At 40.8% G+C, this 16,503-nt stretch overlaps 1 protein-coding gene across 1 annotated transcript in view; it reads left to right on the top strand.

The window, feature by feature from the left end:
* The window catches only part of ST8SIA1 (ST8 alpha-N-acetyl-neuraminide alpha-2,8-sialyltransferase 1), a 30,122-nt gene extending 14,176 nt beyond the window's left edge, over positions 1 to 15,946 (top strand). The window contains exons 2-5 of the mRNA XM_075210787.1: positions 3,600 to 3,744; positions 8,471 to 8,580; positions 9,193 to 9,285; positions 14,802 to 15,946. Coding sequence (XP_075066888.1) covers positions 3,600 to 3,744; positions 8,471 to 8,580; positions 9,193 to 9,285; positions 14,802 to 15,285 — 832 coding nt within the window. The 3' untranslated portion in view covers positions 15,286 to 15,946. The remainder of the gene's footprint in view (positions 1 to 3,599; positions 3,745 to 8,470; positions 8,581 to 9,192; positions 9,286 to 14,801) is intronic.
* Positions 15,947 to 16,503: the final 557 nt, after the last annotated feature.

Below are 16,503 nucleotides of genomic sequence, written 5' to 3' on the forward strand. Positions count from 1 at the left end.
ACAATACGGTACCGCAACGTCGTGGATTTCCCTTTGCAACCATATGGGAGCCGCAGGCAAATCCACGGTGTTGCAGTGACGGAACTTGTGCAGCCGCGCGTGATGGTAGAACACAAAGCTAACTGAATATGTTTCAAAGTTATCTCCCAAACTTCTCTGTGTGGCTGATTTTCGGCTATACCGCTACCTTACACACACCCGGTGCCAGCATTAATGGCGGGATACTACCCTCATCCATCTGACCATTATGTTTGTTGCTCTACAGAAGTCACTTTTATGAATGTGTTGTAGGATCCCTTTCGGTGCAGAATTTGTGGAGCAAAGTTCGTTTTGCTATTAGCCAGATCCATATGTGTCCATTATAAGTACAGAAAGCGATAGCGAGACAGTAAGTGAAATATCAACGCTACAGCGCTGTGGATCTCGCTGGCCGGTTGTTAATGAGGTATATTAATAATACACAGTTGCAAGGCTGTAGGCAGCTCTAGTAAAAGTGTTCGCCCCACACAAGGTAATTCCAACACTAATCCAGGAAGAGACCTGACTGTACAATCTGTTGTATGAACTGGTCTCTGATAGGACAGGTTAGGGTGATTTAGTGTCTGACACACAGAGCCAGGTACCTGCCGTACGTGTGGTGTTTATAAATCAGATTTAAGCAACAATTTGCCCCTCAAATCTATTTTTATTTTACAATAAGGGGCAGCTCTGTGGTGTCATCAGCCACTGTACAATGAGCAGGGCCGCCAAGAGGGGGGGGGGAGCGGGTACAGTTTACCCGGGCCCGGCCATGCCAGGGGGCCCGGGCCGGGCCCTCGCTGCTAATTAAATTTATTTTTATTTTTTTATTATTTTTCTCTGTTGCGCTATTTTTTTTAAAACTTTTTTTATTTTTTTTTCCCGCGGGGGGGGGGGGGGGGGGGGTTCATGGGAGCTGGAAGAAAAAAAAAAAAAATAAAAAAAAAAAATACTCACGTGATCGCGCGGCGCCGTGTCCCTCCTCTCCTCCATTCACACTGACTGCCGGGCGTGACGTCATCAAGTCACGCCTGTCAGTCAGTGAGGAGCGCCGCAGCCAGCAGGAAGAAAGAAGACAGAAGAGGAGACAGAAGAGCAGAAAAGAAAAGAAAGAAGTTGACAAAAGGTAAGTAAAGAAACGGAGAGGCAAGGGGAGGAAAACAGGGAGGGACAGTACTATAAAGAAAGGGGACAGAGAAACAGAGGAGGAAAAAAAGGAGAGAGCCACAGAGTAATAAAAAAAAAAGTGGGAGAGAGGAACAGAGGAGGAAAAAAAGGAGAGAGCCACAGGGGAATAAAAAAAAATTAGGGAGAGAGGAACAGAGGAGGGAAAAAAAGTGGGAGAGAGGAACAGAGGAGGAAAAAAAAGTGGGAGAGAGGAACAGAGGAGGAAAAAAAAGTGGGAGAGAGGAACAGAGGAGGAAAAAAAGGAGAGAGCCACAGGGGAATAAAAAAAAATTGGGGAGAGAGGAACAGAGGAGGGAAAAAAAGTGGGAGAGAGGAACAGAGGAGGAAAAAAAAGTGGGAGAGAGGAACAGAGGAGGAAAAAAAGGAGAGAGCCACAGGGGAATAAAAAAAAATTGGGGAGAGAGGAACAGAGGAGGGAAAAAAAGTGGGAGAGAGGAACAGAGGAGGAAAAAAAAGTGGGAGAGAGGAACAGAGGAGGAAAAAAAAGTGGGAGAGAGGAACAGAGGAGGAAAAAAAAGTGGGAGAGAGGAACAGAGGAGGAAAAGAAGGAGAGAGCCACAGGGGAATAAAAAAAAATTGGGGAGAGAGGAACAGAGGAGGGAAAAAAAGTGGGAGAGAGGAACAGAGGAGGAAAAAAAAGTGGGAGAGAGGAACAGAGGAGGAAAAAAAGGAGAGAGCCACAGGGGAATAAAAAAAAATTGGGGAGAGAGGAACAGAGGAGGGAAAAAAAGTGGGAGAGAGGAACAGAGGAGGAAAAAAAGGAGAGAGCCACAGAGGAATAAAAAAAAATTGGGGAGAGAGGAACAGAGGAGGGAAAAAAAGTGGGAGAGAGGAACAGAGGAGGGAAAAAAAGTGGGAGAGAGGAACAGAGGAGGAAAAAAAAGTGGGAGAGAGGAACAGAGGAGGAAAAAAAAGTGGGAGAGAGGAACAGAGGAGGAAAAAAGTGGGAGAGAGGAACAGAGGAATAAAAAAAGTGGGAGAGAGGCACAAAGTAAAAAAGAAGGGGGAAAAGCAGCATGGAGGTCGCAGTGTGAGCATAAGGGGGTACAGTGTAGTTGTGATGAAGGGGCACAGTATTGTGTGTGTGATGGCACAGGGGGCTTGTTGCAATGTAGTGTGTGTGAGGTAGGTGCCAGCTAATTAATGGGCGCTATTTTGTTTGTAGGGTGATGGTGAGGCAATTTAATAGTAGGGACTATTAATTTAAGATGGGGTGGTTTGGGGGCTATTGAATCTTGGGGTGAGTTTAGGGAGAATGAGGTCTATTTATTAAATGTGACTATGAATTATTTAATGGCAGTGATGGTTGCGGGAAATAGGTATTGCTGGGGCTGTTTGCAGGAAGTGAAATAGGTTTATTTATTAAATGTAAATAGTATTATTTTAATGTTGGGGCTGGAGGAAGGCCTAATTATTAATCGTGGGTGCTATTGATTTAACGCCGGGGCTGGCTGTAATTTTCTAAATGTAGCCATTTTTTTTTCAAAATAGGTCCTTCAACATTTCTGGATCCGGACAAGCCACAACTAAAGAAACCAGCAGCCACAGGTGGAGAAAGTGAGAAGAACAGGTAGGAGAGAGCAGCACAGTGTGTGAAATGTTGTGATTCTAGTAGGGACAATACCAATTTTTGGTGAATGTTGTGCCCAATGTAAGGTGTAGGCCAAGACTGAACTGTTTGTGTACACACTGCATTGTTTGTATACTACACTGTGGTGGTAGATGTCCTGAAAGTCAGGAGTGCTTGAACATATGTGACGCTCCGGCGAATTGAGAGCCTAGTGGTTTTTATGTTAGCCACGCCCCAATGGCACGTTTGCCACGCCCCAAAATGCATGACCACACCTCCCAAAATTTTTGCACCGCCGTTTGGCTAGCTACGCCCCTGAATGCATGACCATACATCTAAATTTTTTTGCGCCGCCTCAAGGCGGCGCAAAAAAATTTTGGGGCTTATTTGACTATGAGGGGGGCCCCATGAATTTGTTGTACCCGGGCCCTGAATTCTTCTTGGCAGCCCTGACAATGAGTACAGAGGGAAGACATAGGAAATAATATATAGATAGACACAGAACAAGCGAAATGCTAAATATTCAGGAAACATAAGCGGGAGAAATTCAGCGTAATATGTAAAATAATAAGCGTGATACAATACAAACATTACACACGTTACAGAACACGCCAGAGACATATTGTAACAAGTGGAGAAGGGGAGGGGCCACATGGAATGAGGAGAATTAGTAACACCCACTACACGACCACGCCCTCTTTCCAGAGGAGGCGTGGCCATGTCCCATGCAGAATACTGTAGCTGTGGCGTATGTATCACTCACCTTATCCGGTTACAATGTATCACTAGATGGAGGAAGTAACCTTCTCTTTGTCTCTTTCAGGAAACTGATAAATAATTGCTGTGAACCCGGGCAACTCTTTTCCATGACAAAAGTGAACACCCCGTTGGGCGAGAACCTCTGGTTTGATGGGGAATTCTTATATTCGTTAATTATCGACAACGCAACATACAATCTCTTCCCGCAGGTCAGTCGTTAGCTGCAGGTGGTGAATAAAATGTTTGTAATATATCGTATAGAAATTACTTTTCAATCACTTGCTGATACTTAAAAACGTGTTTCACCTATCGGGACATGAAGGATCCACCCCACACATCCACGGTCACCAGCGTCCCTATAGATAACAGCCTCAGGTCCTACTGAGAAAAGATTTCTAATTCAGGGCAGATCAATCATCTTGAAACAACTAATTGTATTTTCTTTTTTCGAAAAGTAACCAAAACTGGAAAATGGGACAAATGTGTACATTTAAAATGATTTTTATACCGTTAAAACATATTTTTAAATAACTTTTTTGTTGTAACCATTCATAAAAGATTTTTAATAGATTCACAAAACTGGAGCACGTTGTTTTTTTCCCGCCATGAACGTACTAGACATTAAAAAGGGCAGGAAAAGCTATTCCAACACGGGATGTCACCTACGTGACCCCTTTACAAGCCGTGTGTTGTTTCTGTCTGACGTATTGGGAGGGCTTGTTCTGTGAAATCACACAAGCATAAAACTATCTTCAATAATAAACCGTTGTATGTGCTTCACTGGGGCTGAAGGGAATCATTCAATATTCTCACTGTACAGCGCTACGGAATTGGTGGTGCTATATAAATAAACAATCATTATAGCGACATCGGTCAAATCTAATCTAGACTGAGAGAAGTGAATTGTAGCCAGACATTGTCTGATGCATCTGACCCAAGATCTTACTTAGAATGAAGCAGAGAATTCATAATAATTACCCAAAATAGACATTAAAATTGACATTTATTTTTTAATTTCAAAATTTAATAACGAAATGGATAAGTCAGAGTCTCTGCCAGTATTAAATGTCAAAGATATATTGGATGAAGGAAAAACGTTATAAATACCTAACATATTATATCATAATAATCCTTTAACGTCAGGGATTTATATCGCATTAATCATAATGTTGATCTTGTTGATTTCCAGGTAGCTGGTTATAGAATAGAACTTACAAACAATCTCCAATGTTTGTCCAGAGATTGTGCCGTGGTCCGGTCTCCTTTGACTTTCTGCCTTATTATCATACATTAACATTTGGTATTTCTACTCGCCAATAACTTCTGTATCAGAATGAAGGACAAAGAATAAAGTGTATTCACTTATAATTGTGCTATATGCAGCGGTCTTTGGGCTGTCCCCTCTCTGGGTAACTTGTTCCCCTGTCCTGGTTGTAGAGGACATTGGGGCCAGCTCACCTGTATCCAAGTACCGTCCTGCGGTGCAATCAGACATAAGACGCCTCTGATCTAGCACAGCTGTAAGTGCATATACTCTGATTAATTAGCCCTAAATCGTCTCTTGCAGCTTCCTATGGTGATTCCTCCTAGTGCCTGTCCCTCCATTACTACCACGTATAGAACCGAGCGGCGTTGATCCTTGTTTCTATTATGGTTCTATTCCTTGATTTAAGGGAACCTTGGACAATAACATTTCGTATTTATTGTTGGCAGAGCTGATCTTACAACACCTCTGTTGTATCTTTGTGTGTACTTTATTTTAAATATATATCCTCAATTGTTCAAATAAAATGATACATTACAAAACATTTCCTGCCCAACGATCAGTTCATTTCCGTTCATTACCGTGTTAGCCAGAAAAATCAATGTGATGTTAAATACTTTCGTGTCAAAAAAGACAAAAGTATTATAGGAGTGATACTTTTATTGGCTAGACAAAAAAAACTTTAGTTAAGAAGCCTGATGAAGGGGCCTCTGTGCTCTGAAAGCAGCAAATATAATAATATTTTTTTGGGTTAACATCACATAGATTTTTCTGGCTAACACGGTAATGAACGGAAATGAACTGATCGTTGGGCAGAAAATGTTTTGTAATGTATCATTTTATTTGATTTTTTTGGACTTTTTATTTCCCTATTAAAATTCTTTTGTATTTTTGTATTCTGGTTTCCTGATCTGTTCATTTTACTTGAACAATTGAGTATAACTATACTGGGACTATGCACAGCACTTTTTTATCTATGTATTTATCTATCTATCTATCTATCTATCTCATATCTATCTATCTATCTCCTATCTATCTATTTATCTATCTATCTATGTTCTATCTATCTATCTATCTCATATCTATATTTCAAAGGGTAAAGGGACGGGGAGAAAAATGGGCCTACGTAAGTCGCACTAGTGATAGAGCATATCCCGTGTAATTTAAATTGTTATATTTTATTAGATACGGGGTGCTACCATTCCTTAAAGAGGCAAATGAAAGTTTTGAAGAAAGAAGGGTGTCGTAGGTGCACAAATGCTCTAAGTCTTAGAAGGAGTATGGAACACTTAAGACGTAACTTTTATTACTGACATATCAGCGAAATATAAAATAAATGAAAAAGGTTAAAAACGTGATGTGTACTTAAAAGTTCGCTGGATGCTCCACTTAATCACATTGATCAATAATTACATCCTTATACTAGATCCTATTAGTATATATAACAATGTGAAATTGCCTGATGGATCAATTATCTCACCACGTCTGGTTTTGATAATATAAGTGAATGATCAAGGGTATAGTCAAAAGTTACTATAATTAGCCATTGGTTAATAGACTTCCCTTCTGATTGACTAAATATTGCCCTTAGCTGTCTAGCTATCAAAGGATCAATGAGGCACGGTAATCTAGCAAATATTCTGGGTTATTCTATATAAGGTGTATTGCTAGCTACCTAATGTAATCTCCATCTAACTTTGGGTCTAATAGGAGCATACAAAGGATCTGAAGATTTTTAAATGGATAGTGAAGGGCATCCAGCGAAACGCCGACGCGCGTTTCGCTATGTGTGCTTAGTCGTGGCTAAGCACACATAGCGAAACGCGCGTCGGCGTTTCGCTGGATGCCCTTCACTATCCATTTAAAAATCTTCAGATCCTTTGTATGCTCCTATTAGACCCAAAGTTAGATGGAGATTACATTAGGTAGCTAGCAATACACCTTATATAGAATAACCCAGAATATTTGCTAGATTACCGTGCCTCATTGATCCTTTGATAGCTAGACAGCTAAGGGCAATATTTAGTCAATCAGAAGGGAAGTCTATTAACCAATGGCTAATTATAGTAACTTTTGACTATACCCTTGATCATTCACTTATATTATCAAAACCAGACGTGGTGAGATAATTGATCCATCAGGCAATTTCACATTGTTATATATACTAATAGGATCTAGTATAAGGATGTAATTATTGATCAATGTGATTAAGTGGAGCATCCAGCGAACTTTTAAGTACACATCACGTTTTTAACCTTTTTCATTTATTTTATATTTCGCTGATATGTCAGTAATAAAAGTTACGTCTTAAGTGTTCCATACTCCTTCTAAGACTTAGAGCATTTGTGCACCTACGACACCCTTCTTTCTTCAAAACTTTCATTTATCTCATATCTATCTCATATCTATCTATCTATCTATCTATCGCCTATCTATCTATTTATCTATCTATCTCCTATGTTTTATCTATCTATCTCATATCTATCTATATATCTATCTATGTTCTATCTATCTTCTATCTATCTATCACATATATATCTATCTATCTCATATCTATCTATCTATCGTCCATGTTGTTTAGCTGATAATATTTGTATTAACATTATTAGTGCATTTCTTACAATCACAATATGCTTCCTTCAGGTTTAAATAAAATTTACTAATTTGTACTAATTTTGCTTTATCCCAAATAACTGAGGTTAGTCTAAATATATTATATATATATATATATATATATATATATATATATATATACATACAATGGGTTCAGTGTGTATTATAAGGTATAACGCCCTCCCTGTATATTAGAGGTCTCCTCTGGCTTCCGTTATACAACCTCATTCTAGGACTGGCCTGGCCTACCTGAGACTCTCCTGGTGTTGTGAAACTACTAGTCCCAGCATGCTTTCCTGTTCATTAGCTGGCATGGAATTCTGGGACTTGTAGTTTCACAACACCAACAGATCCACGGGTAGGCCAGGCTTGTCATGGGTCACTTCTAATATCCATATAACATTATGTAGGGATTATATCATGGTCCCTGTTATGCTGTATTAATGAGAGAAATTAAGGAAGTACTCGTTGACCAGGTGTATTGATTTGGGCTCTTGCGTAATACACCCCCCCCCCCCCCGCCCCCCCCACATTCTGCTGGACAGAAAGTTCATTTAATCTGATTATTAGAAGTGTTTGCACATTTACAGTTTTTCAATTCATAACTGCCATAAACTGAGCAGTAAACCGAAAAGTGTCAGCTCATATGACCAGTGGTAATAAACAAGCGTACAGACCGTGTGCTATATGGCGGGGGTCTTACTACTGACAATAACTGCTTCATTCACTGTTTAGCATTGCAGACGTGGGTTTATTAATGTGTATTTCTGAATTATCTGGACTGTGGACGTTTAATGAGAAGTGTACAGTGTGTACACAGGAACAGACTGCTGATCGGGACTTTCAGTTGTTGGTAAAATCATTAAAGATATCGTAGGTGGAGAAACTTTCTGTAGTGTGTACCCAGCTTAATTCCACTAAACGGATAAAAAGAAGAGATCCACACTCAGCTTATCGTTCATCTATCTGCCGGGTTAACAACTGTACCCAGATGATCTACTGCTGCAACATTGTATCACTGGGGCTCCGCTGGTAAACACTCTTGTCTCTGTTGCTAGGATACGCCATTCAAGCTGCCCCTGAAGAAGTGTTCTGTGGTCGGGAATGGTGGGATACTGAAAGGAAGCAAATGTGGGAGACATATTGATGAAGCAGACTTTGTTATACGGTAAGAGAGGCCTCGGGACCACCTGGAGATTTACTTAACGTCTGTCTGTGCTGCCAGAAAAACCTTTATCAGCCTGATCTGCATTATGCAGCACACGCTGGGTTAATGTGATTTGATGTATTGTGGCTTCCTGTGTCCACTGTGAGATGTAACATTGTATATAACACAAAGCTTTACAGAAATAATGGAAGCGTCTCTTATTTACAGTATATCATTTGGTTACTTACCACAGTGACCCCTCCCCGAGTATACAGGACAAAATGTAAGAAAGTGACATTTTAAAAATTATGTGAAAAATCGTCTTAATACAGATAAATTGCCAACAGAAGACATGTTCATTTGTCAATGCGCCATTAGAAAAAATATATATATATTTTCTTTATAACACAGTTGTTCTCTTAGGGAATCTTCCTTTACCCTTTGTCTCTCTGTATAATACCAGTATGGGAATAAATATCACTTATATTGTCTCCATTATGTCCCATACTCATATTTTCTATCCTTTGAACTGCACTAGAGATATTTCTGGCTGTGACTGACCCCTATTTCTGGTGCCGATGTGACCTATATCCCGTTCTGGGGCAATAACATAGACCCACGTTGTCTCTACAGGTGTAACTTGCCTCCACTTAGCAGTGACTACAGTCCGGACGTGGGTACGAAGACTAAGCTGGTGACTGTGAACCCGTCTATTATAGATAAGAGGTAAATATCCATGAAGACGTGTTTGCTTTAATATGAAATTTCATGTGATTATTGCACTGTGCTGATCCAGGGTGAAGGATGATTGTGGTATTGTAGTCAGGAATGAAGTCCTTTATTTCAGCCTAAAGAATACAGCTCATTTCAGGTTTAGATGCAGCGGCAGTAATCAAGGCAATGAGTAACCCCAGCGAGGAGCATATCATTGGTGGGTAGCAAGAAGAGATAACTATAAATTGATATGATCTCCTGGATTCTTACCAAATCTGTGCAAACCATCAGCAGCCACCCTTAGTATGCATAGGCAAACCGAGGGGGGGGGGTTTAGTGTCTGGAAACCCCCTCCAAGCCTGGGGAACTGTATAATTGAGGTGGCTGGACCCTACTCCCGCTTCACACGGCTCTGCTTGAAAAGAGAGAGCTGCATGCACCTGACAGTAGTGCACGCAGCATTGCCCATGTATATTATAGGGATAGGAAGAGTTGGAGAGCAGCCAAGCACTGTCTAATATTATAGCCATGCCCCCATGCATGCTGGTCACACCCACTGGTGGCGTGGTGTGGAAACCCCCCTCTACAAATCCTGCGTTTGCCCCTGTGTATGATTATATAACCAGCTGCAACAGAGCGCTAGGTGTAAATCACAGATAAGTGCCACGTAGATGGATGCAGCCCCAGTTCTTTACCCTCCTTAGTGTCAAAGTCTTCCAAGCCTCCTCTTACCCGCAGGAATATCAACTCTATTCATCTTCAACAGTTTTCCACCTCTCTCAAACACCTTCTATCCCCAATTTCTACATTCTCCTCCCCTGATCGGGCAGTACCCCATTTTCACCAAACCCTAGCATCTGCCCTTGATCAACTGGCTCCAGCGACTCTACAGACTCCGCGTAGAAATCGTTGCCAAACGTGGCACACTACAGTAACACGATATCTACAAAAACTTTCTCGTAAAGCTGAACTGGTGTAAATCTTGTACCTCTAATGATTTCATCACATATACTGGTATCTACCACTCCTATAGTAATGCTCTGGACACTGCAAAACAAACATACTTCCAATCCATCATCTATGCTCAGGCTTCTAACCCCAAATGCCTTTTAAACTTATTTAAATCTCTTCTCAATCCTCCCAATCCAAATCCTCTGACTACCATCAGTGCCCAGGATCTTGCTTCCTACTTCAGGGACAAAATAGATAAGATCATCATCATCAGCAGCTATTTATATAGCGCTACTAATTCTGCAGTGCTGTACAGATAACTCACATCAGTCCCTGCCCCATTGGAGCTTACAGTCTAAATTCTCTAACATACAGACACACATAGACAGAGAGAGAGAGAGAGAGAGAGATTAGGGTCAATTTGAAAGCAGCCAATAAACCTACCAATATATTTTTGGAATGTGGGAGGAAACTCACGCAAACACGGGGAGAACATACAAACTCCACACAGGTAAGGTCATGGTTGGGAATTGAACTCATGACCCCAGTGCTGTGAGGCAGAAGTGCTAGCCAGTAAGCCACCGTGCTGTCCAAGATCAAACTTGAAATGGTGTCATCTCCCTCAACAAGCCGTTAGCTCAATTCCTTTGTAGCACCCTCTGACAGCCTCTCTGCATTTGATCCCACAAATGAAGAGGAAGTTTCTACTCTATTCTTATCTTCCTACTCTACCTCCTGTCCTCTTGATCCCATTCCCTTACAAATTGGTAGATCCCTGTCTCCGGTGCTCATTCCACCTCTAACTAAAATTTGTAATCTCTCTCTCTCTCTCTACTGATATTTTTCCATCACTATTCAAGCATGCAGTGATTACTCCTATTTTCAAAAAACAAAATTCAGACACGAACTCTCTCAAATTACTGCCCCATCTCTCAGCTCCCGCCCCCCCAAGCTTCTCGAGAGAATTGTCTACACTCGCCTCACACACTTTCTTATAGCAAACAACCTACTGGATCCTCTTCAGTCAGGCTTTCGTTCTTAACACTCCACAGAGACTGCGCTGACCAAGGTTGTCAATGATTTGATCACAGCAAAAACCAAAGGCCAATACTCTCTTCTAATTCTCCTGGATCTCTCTGCTGCATTTGACACTGTTGACCACTCTCTCCTCATACAAACACTACAATCCCTAGGTCTTGAAGGCACTGTCCTATCCTGGTTCTCATCCTACCTATCTAATCGCTCTTTCAGTGTTAATTTCTCTGGATCCACCTCTGCTCCGCTTCCTTTATCAGTTGGAGACCACAAGGCTCAGTCCTAGGTCCTCTGCTATTCTCTATCTACACCACTTCTCTTGGAAAACTAATAAGCTCCTTTGGATTTCAGTATCATCTCTATGCGGATGATACACAAATCTATCTATCCTCTCCTGATCTTTCACCATCTGTGGTGTCTCGCGTTACTGACTGTCTTTCTGCCATTTCATCTTGGATGTCCTCAAGCCAACCCACACTCAATCTTTCAAAAACTGAATTAATAATATTCCCACCCAAAAACAGAAACTTCCTGCCTGACATTTCTATTTCTGTTGATAACATGACCATAAATCCCACCCCGCAAGCTCGTTGCCTAGGTGTAATCCATGATTCACAGCTGTCGTTTATTCCCCACATCAACTCTATATCTAAATCATGTTACATACACCTAAAGAACATTTCCAGATAATGCACATATCTGACACAAGACACCGCAAAAACATTAATTCATGCACTCATCATCTCCCGCATTGACTATTGCAATTCCCTCCTTACTGGTCTTCCCAAAGTCAGACTTGAACCCCTACAATCTATTTTGCACGCAGCGGCTAGATTGATTTTCCTTGTAAACCGTTCTTCCTCTGCTGAGCCACTCTGTCAGTTTCTACACTGGTTGCCTGTTTTTCAACGAGTCCAATATAAAATTCTTCTACTAACATACAAGGCCGTCAACAAAATTGCACCGACATACATCTCCTCACTTGTCTCAAAATATCCCCCAACTCGACACCTCCGTTTCTGCACAAGATCTGCGTCTCTCTTCCTCTCTCATCACTTCCTCCCATTCTCGATTACAGGACTTTTGGAATTCCCTCCCTCGCACAGTAAGATTTTCCTCTAGTCTTCAAACTTTCAAGCGTTCACTGAAAACTCTTCAGACAAGCTTATAATATTCCTCAATCAGCATCTTAATCTCCTCGTTACCCTATTACCACACTCTACACAGCTAACACAAGACAACAACCCTCTAACCAACATTGCTGTGACTGATCATACAGCTCACTCGATACTTTATACCTTTGGTCCATTGTGCAATATGATGTAGCACTTACCCTTGTGTATCAAGCTACCATTGTCCCATAGATTGTAAGCTTCCGAGCAGGGTTCTCTTACTTCTCTGTCTGTATGTATTACCCAGTATTGTTTTATTAATGTTTGTTCCCAATTGTAAAGCGCTACGGTATTTGCTGGCGCTATATAAATAAAGGTTAATGATGATGATGAACCCCAGGATACTAAAGACTTACACTCGGAAAAGAGAGTTATTGCCAATAAATAAAAAGAACCAGGCAGACATTTGTATAATAATTCTTCAACACATTATTAATAAATTCTATAAGTTACAAGCCCTCATTAGATAAAGTAGCAGCTTTGTAGTTGAGGCTGGGGAAGTGTAAGATTTGGGAGGGAAAAATGACAACATGTATCACCCCCATCGCTGTGTGTAAATCTTCTGTGGTTACCAGCTTTGAACAGGGACCTCCGACCGCCATATTTCCCACATCAGGAAGCCGTCAGTCAATGTAGGAACGTTTCCCATGATCAGTTATCTTTATGAAGTGTAGGTGTGTGCAGATGGCCGGTTGGTCTCTGAACATCCCGCGATGGGTTGGAGGTGACAATAGTCACCATGGTTTTATCATCTTGCTGTCTGTTTATTTTGGGTATTTTTATGTCTCTTTGGATTGGACCAGCATTTATTCTAGGGTGATATCATTGAACTGGGAAGATTCCTTCGGTCCTTAGTGTTTGTACAGAGATGGATATATCTGAGAACCAGGCTCGGGTTTCATATATGTTTTGACCAGAAGCTGATCCATCTGATCTTAGCTCAGGGCTGTTGGTTTGTGGTTTGAAGATGGAATGGTTATGGTGGGTCCAGGAGATGGTCATCATTGGAGAACTAGGACAAAGGTTTAGCAGCTGATGGAAGTTTGACCATAAATAGATTAACATAACGCAACACCATTTAGTTGCCCAGAGCCATCTGCTGTTGGTATAGACCAAATGTGGTAAGAAGGAACCTGAGACATTGGAGATGTAGACTCCTTGGTCATCTTTCCTGGTATATTATGTACAATCTGTGAGTGTAAGTTATGGATTAGAGACATCCTCAGATGTCAGAACAGGTCACCAGTGTCCTGGAGAAATAACAGGATGTTTATAAGAAGAATAGGACCTGTTATGAGATATACAAAGGAAGAGAAAATATCCAAATGACGTTAAGGTAGAAAATGGACAGAGAAGGACAATTAAGCAAAGACTGATAGTCAGATATTTACAGAACCCATCCTGAGTTTGGGGAAGATCTAGGACAGTTATCCTGATGTTCATGGAAAGATGAGAACTTTAGATTCAGGGCAGAGTTTCTATTCAGACTCCTTGTATCTATATTATGAGGATAGACCAATGGGTAAATGTCTTTATTAAGGTGAAAATTAAAGGTCAGAGTAAAAAATGAGTTGACTGCTTGTCCCGGACCCTTGTGTAAACTCATTATAAAATAATCCAATATCTCCGCAGTAACCTTCAGTTTACTGAAACTGTCAATCAATATCAAGTATTCAATAACACATAACTCATCATTACATATCGGAAGCAGAGGAGAAATATAACATCTACATAACCAAAGAACCGGAAAAATTAAAATTCAATTAAGAAAAATAAAATGTTTATGTATTGTGCTTTCTGCATTATAAGGAGAATTAACTGTGAGACAATTGTCCTATTGTTGTGTTATGTTAGCTGCTCTGAGAGCCGTCGGCGCGGTGTATACAACGTGGGTCATTAGATACAGAATGAGGGGCGATTAGGTGTCTGGGTTGGGGTAACAAGCTAGTAACGGGTCTGTGAATTCAGACAAACATCGCAGATTGCGAATAACTGCGCACTGGTCCTTTTTTATAGTGTCGAACACAATTGATTATTTAAATTTTCACTAATCTCAAAATGAAAAGTACATAATAAACAAGAGATACTAATAACATTTAGAGATATATGTGACCGTTACTATGGCGGAAGTGGGGATGTTTGCCCCAACGCGTTTGTACATTAACCACGTACACGGTCAGATATTGCTCCAAACAGATTTTACAGCCGTGCCAATCACTATCGGAGAGATTGTAAACGGATTCAGTCTGATGCCAACTAAGTCAATGTCCATCCGGAAATCTCGCACATCTCTCTTTCCGATAACGATGACATTTGTGTATCCGGTTTATGATTTTTAACTTTTTGCAACTTTTTCTTTTTTTTTTCCAGGTTCCAAAATTTGCTGTGGTCTAGAAAATCGTTTGTGGAAAGTTTGAAGGTGTACAAGTCGAGCTATGTCTACATGCCTGCGTTCTCCATGAAGCACGGTACAGACCCATCGCTGCGCGCTTACTATACCCTGACGGACTTCAGCGCCAACCAATCCGTGCTGTTCGCAAACCCCAACTTCCTGCGCAACGTAGGCAAGTTCTGGAAGAATAAGGGCGTCCACGCCAAACGCCTCTCCACGGGACTCTTCATGGTCAGCGCCGCCTTAAGCTTGTGTGAGGAGGTCACGGTCTACGGCTTTTGGCCTTTCCAGATAGACCTGAAAGGGAAACCTCTCAGCCACCATTACTACGATGATGTTCCGCCAAAGACGAGATTCCATTCCATGCCCGAGGAGTTCCTGCAACTCTGGTTACTTCACAAGACGGGAGTTTTAAAAGTACAGTTAGAACAATGCCCCCCATACAATCAGAGACCTCAATGAAATTAACTGTGAAGGAAAATATATCTGTTCCTATGACCCCCAAAGTACACTGAAAAACATTTTAGTAACTTTTTGTCAGACAAAAAAAAAAACCTTGCTTTTTTTTATCGTACGTCAATCAGAGATTTAAAGGGAGACTTCTGATACACTCACTGCACTTTAGGACAGCGTCTTAAGGAAGTGCCAAAATTTTGTCCGTCTCCTGAACTTCCCTTTTTACTTTGCGAATGTACAGAATCCTAGTGGACTTTTTTTTTTTTTAACAAAATATTTTTTGGGCTGCGGAGTAGTTTAGAGATTAATGTAGTATTTTTAAAACAAAAGAACGTCATGTTCTAAACCAGCTTTTTTTATTTATTGTACAGACTGTTTGAAACTTTGATTTGACGCAAATTAGGCGTCGTACCACACCAGCTGATCAGTTTAGAGTCTTTCCCGTCAGCGGGGAAGCAGCGAATGCATGGTGCCATCTGTGGTACATTTAGGTTTAATCTTCTGTGCTAAATTTAGAGTCTGTTCTGTGCTTGAGATTTTAATTTCTATGGATTGAACTAACGCACGTCTGCATCTGTGCCCGGAGCATGTATGTTCCTATTTGTTTAGTATATGCGGTGAATGGATTTATAATTGGAAATAAAATTTGTCTTTTTGAAGGATAGAACCTGGAGATTTATTAAGCTGCAGATGACTGTTTCGCAGTGTTCCCGGATCTCGTATGGAGCATATTAAATCTCGAGTATTATTCTAGCTGATGGAGTGCGGAGTGAGTGTGGCTCGGTTATTTATGACGCGATTATATGACGGTTGTTCTGTACGTTATATGTTGCATCTTTCTGGCAGGTTACAACTAATAGCTTTTAAAATGCACTGATACAATGTAACAATTTATCTAACAGTGAGATCCAGTTTCCCAACATCTGGCTCCTAAACCCCTCAAAACGCAGATTAACACTTTAAATCTGAACAAATACAGCTGCACGAGACTTCTATAAATAAGTGTTAACCAGCATGCATTATAATACAGCCGGGATGTAGATAGACATCGCTACTGCTGGAATCTGGGGGAAGGAAAATATTTTGGAATTGTGAAACTTAAAACGTGAATTATCTGTTAATCTTGCAATGCATTATGAATGGTAAATAAATATCCATTCTCCCGGAACTCCGTATTTTCCCTGGACTAAACATAAAAAACTAACGTCTTGTGCAGAATAATTT

This window comes from Mixophyes fleayi, chromosome 4 (genome assembly GCF_038048845.1).
Source record: "Mixophyes fleayi isolate aMixFle1 chromosome 4, aMixFle1.hap1, whole genome shotgun sequence".
Taxonomy (NCBI): Eukaryota; Metazoa; Chordata; class Amphibia; order Anura; family Limnodynastidae; genus Mixophyes; species Mixophyes fleayi.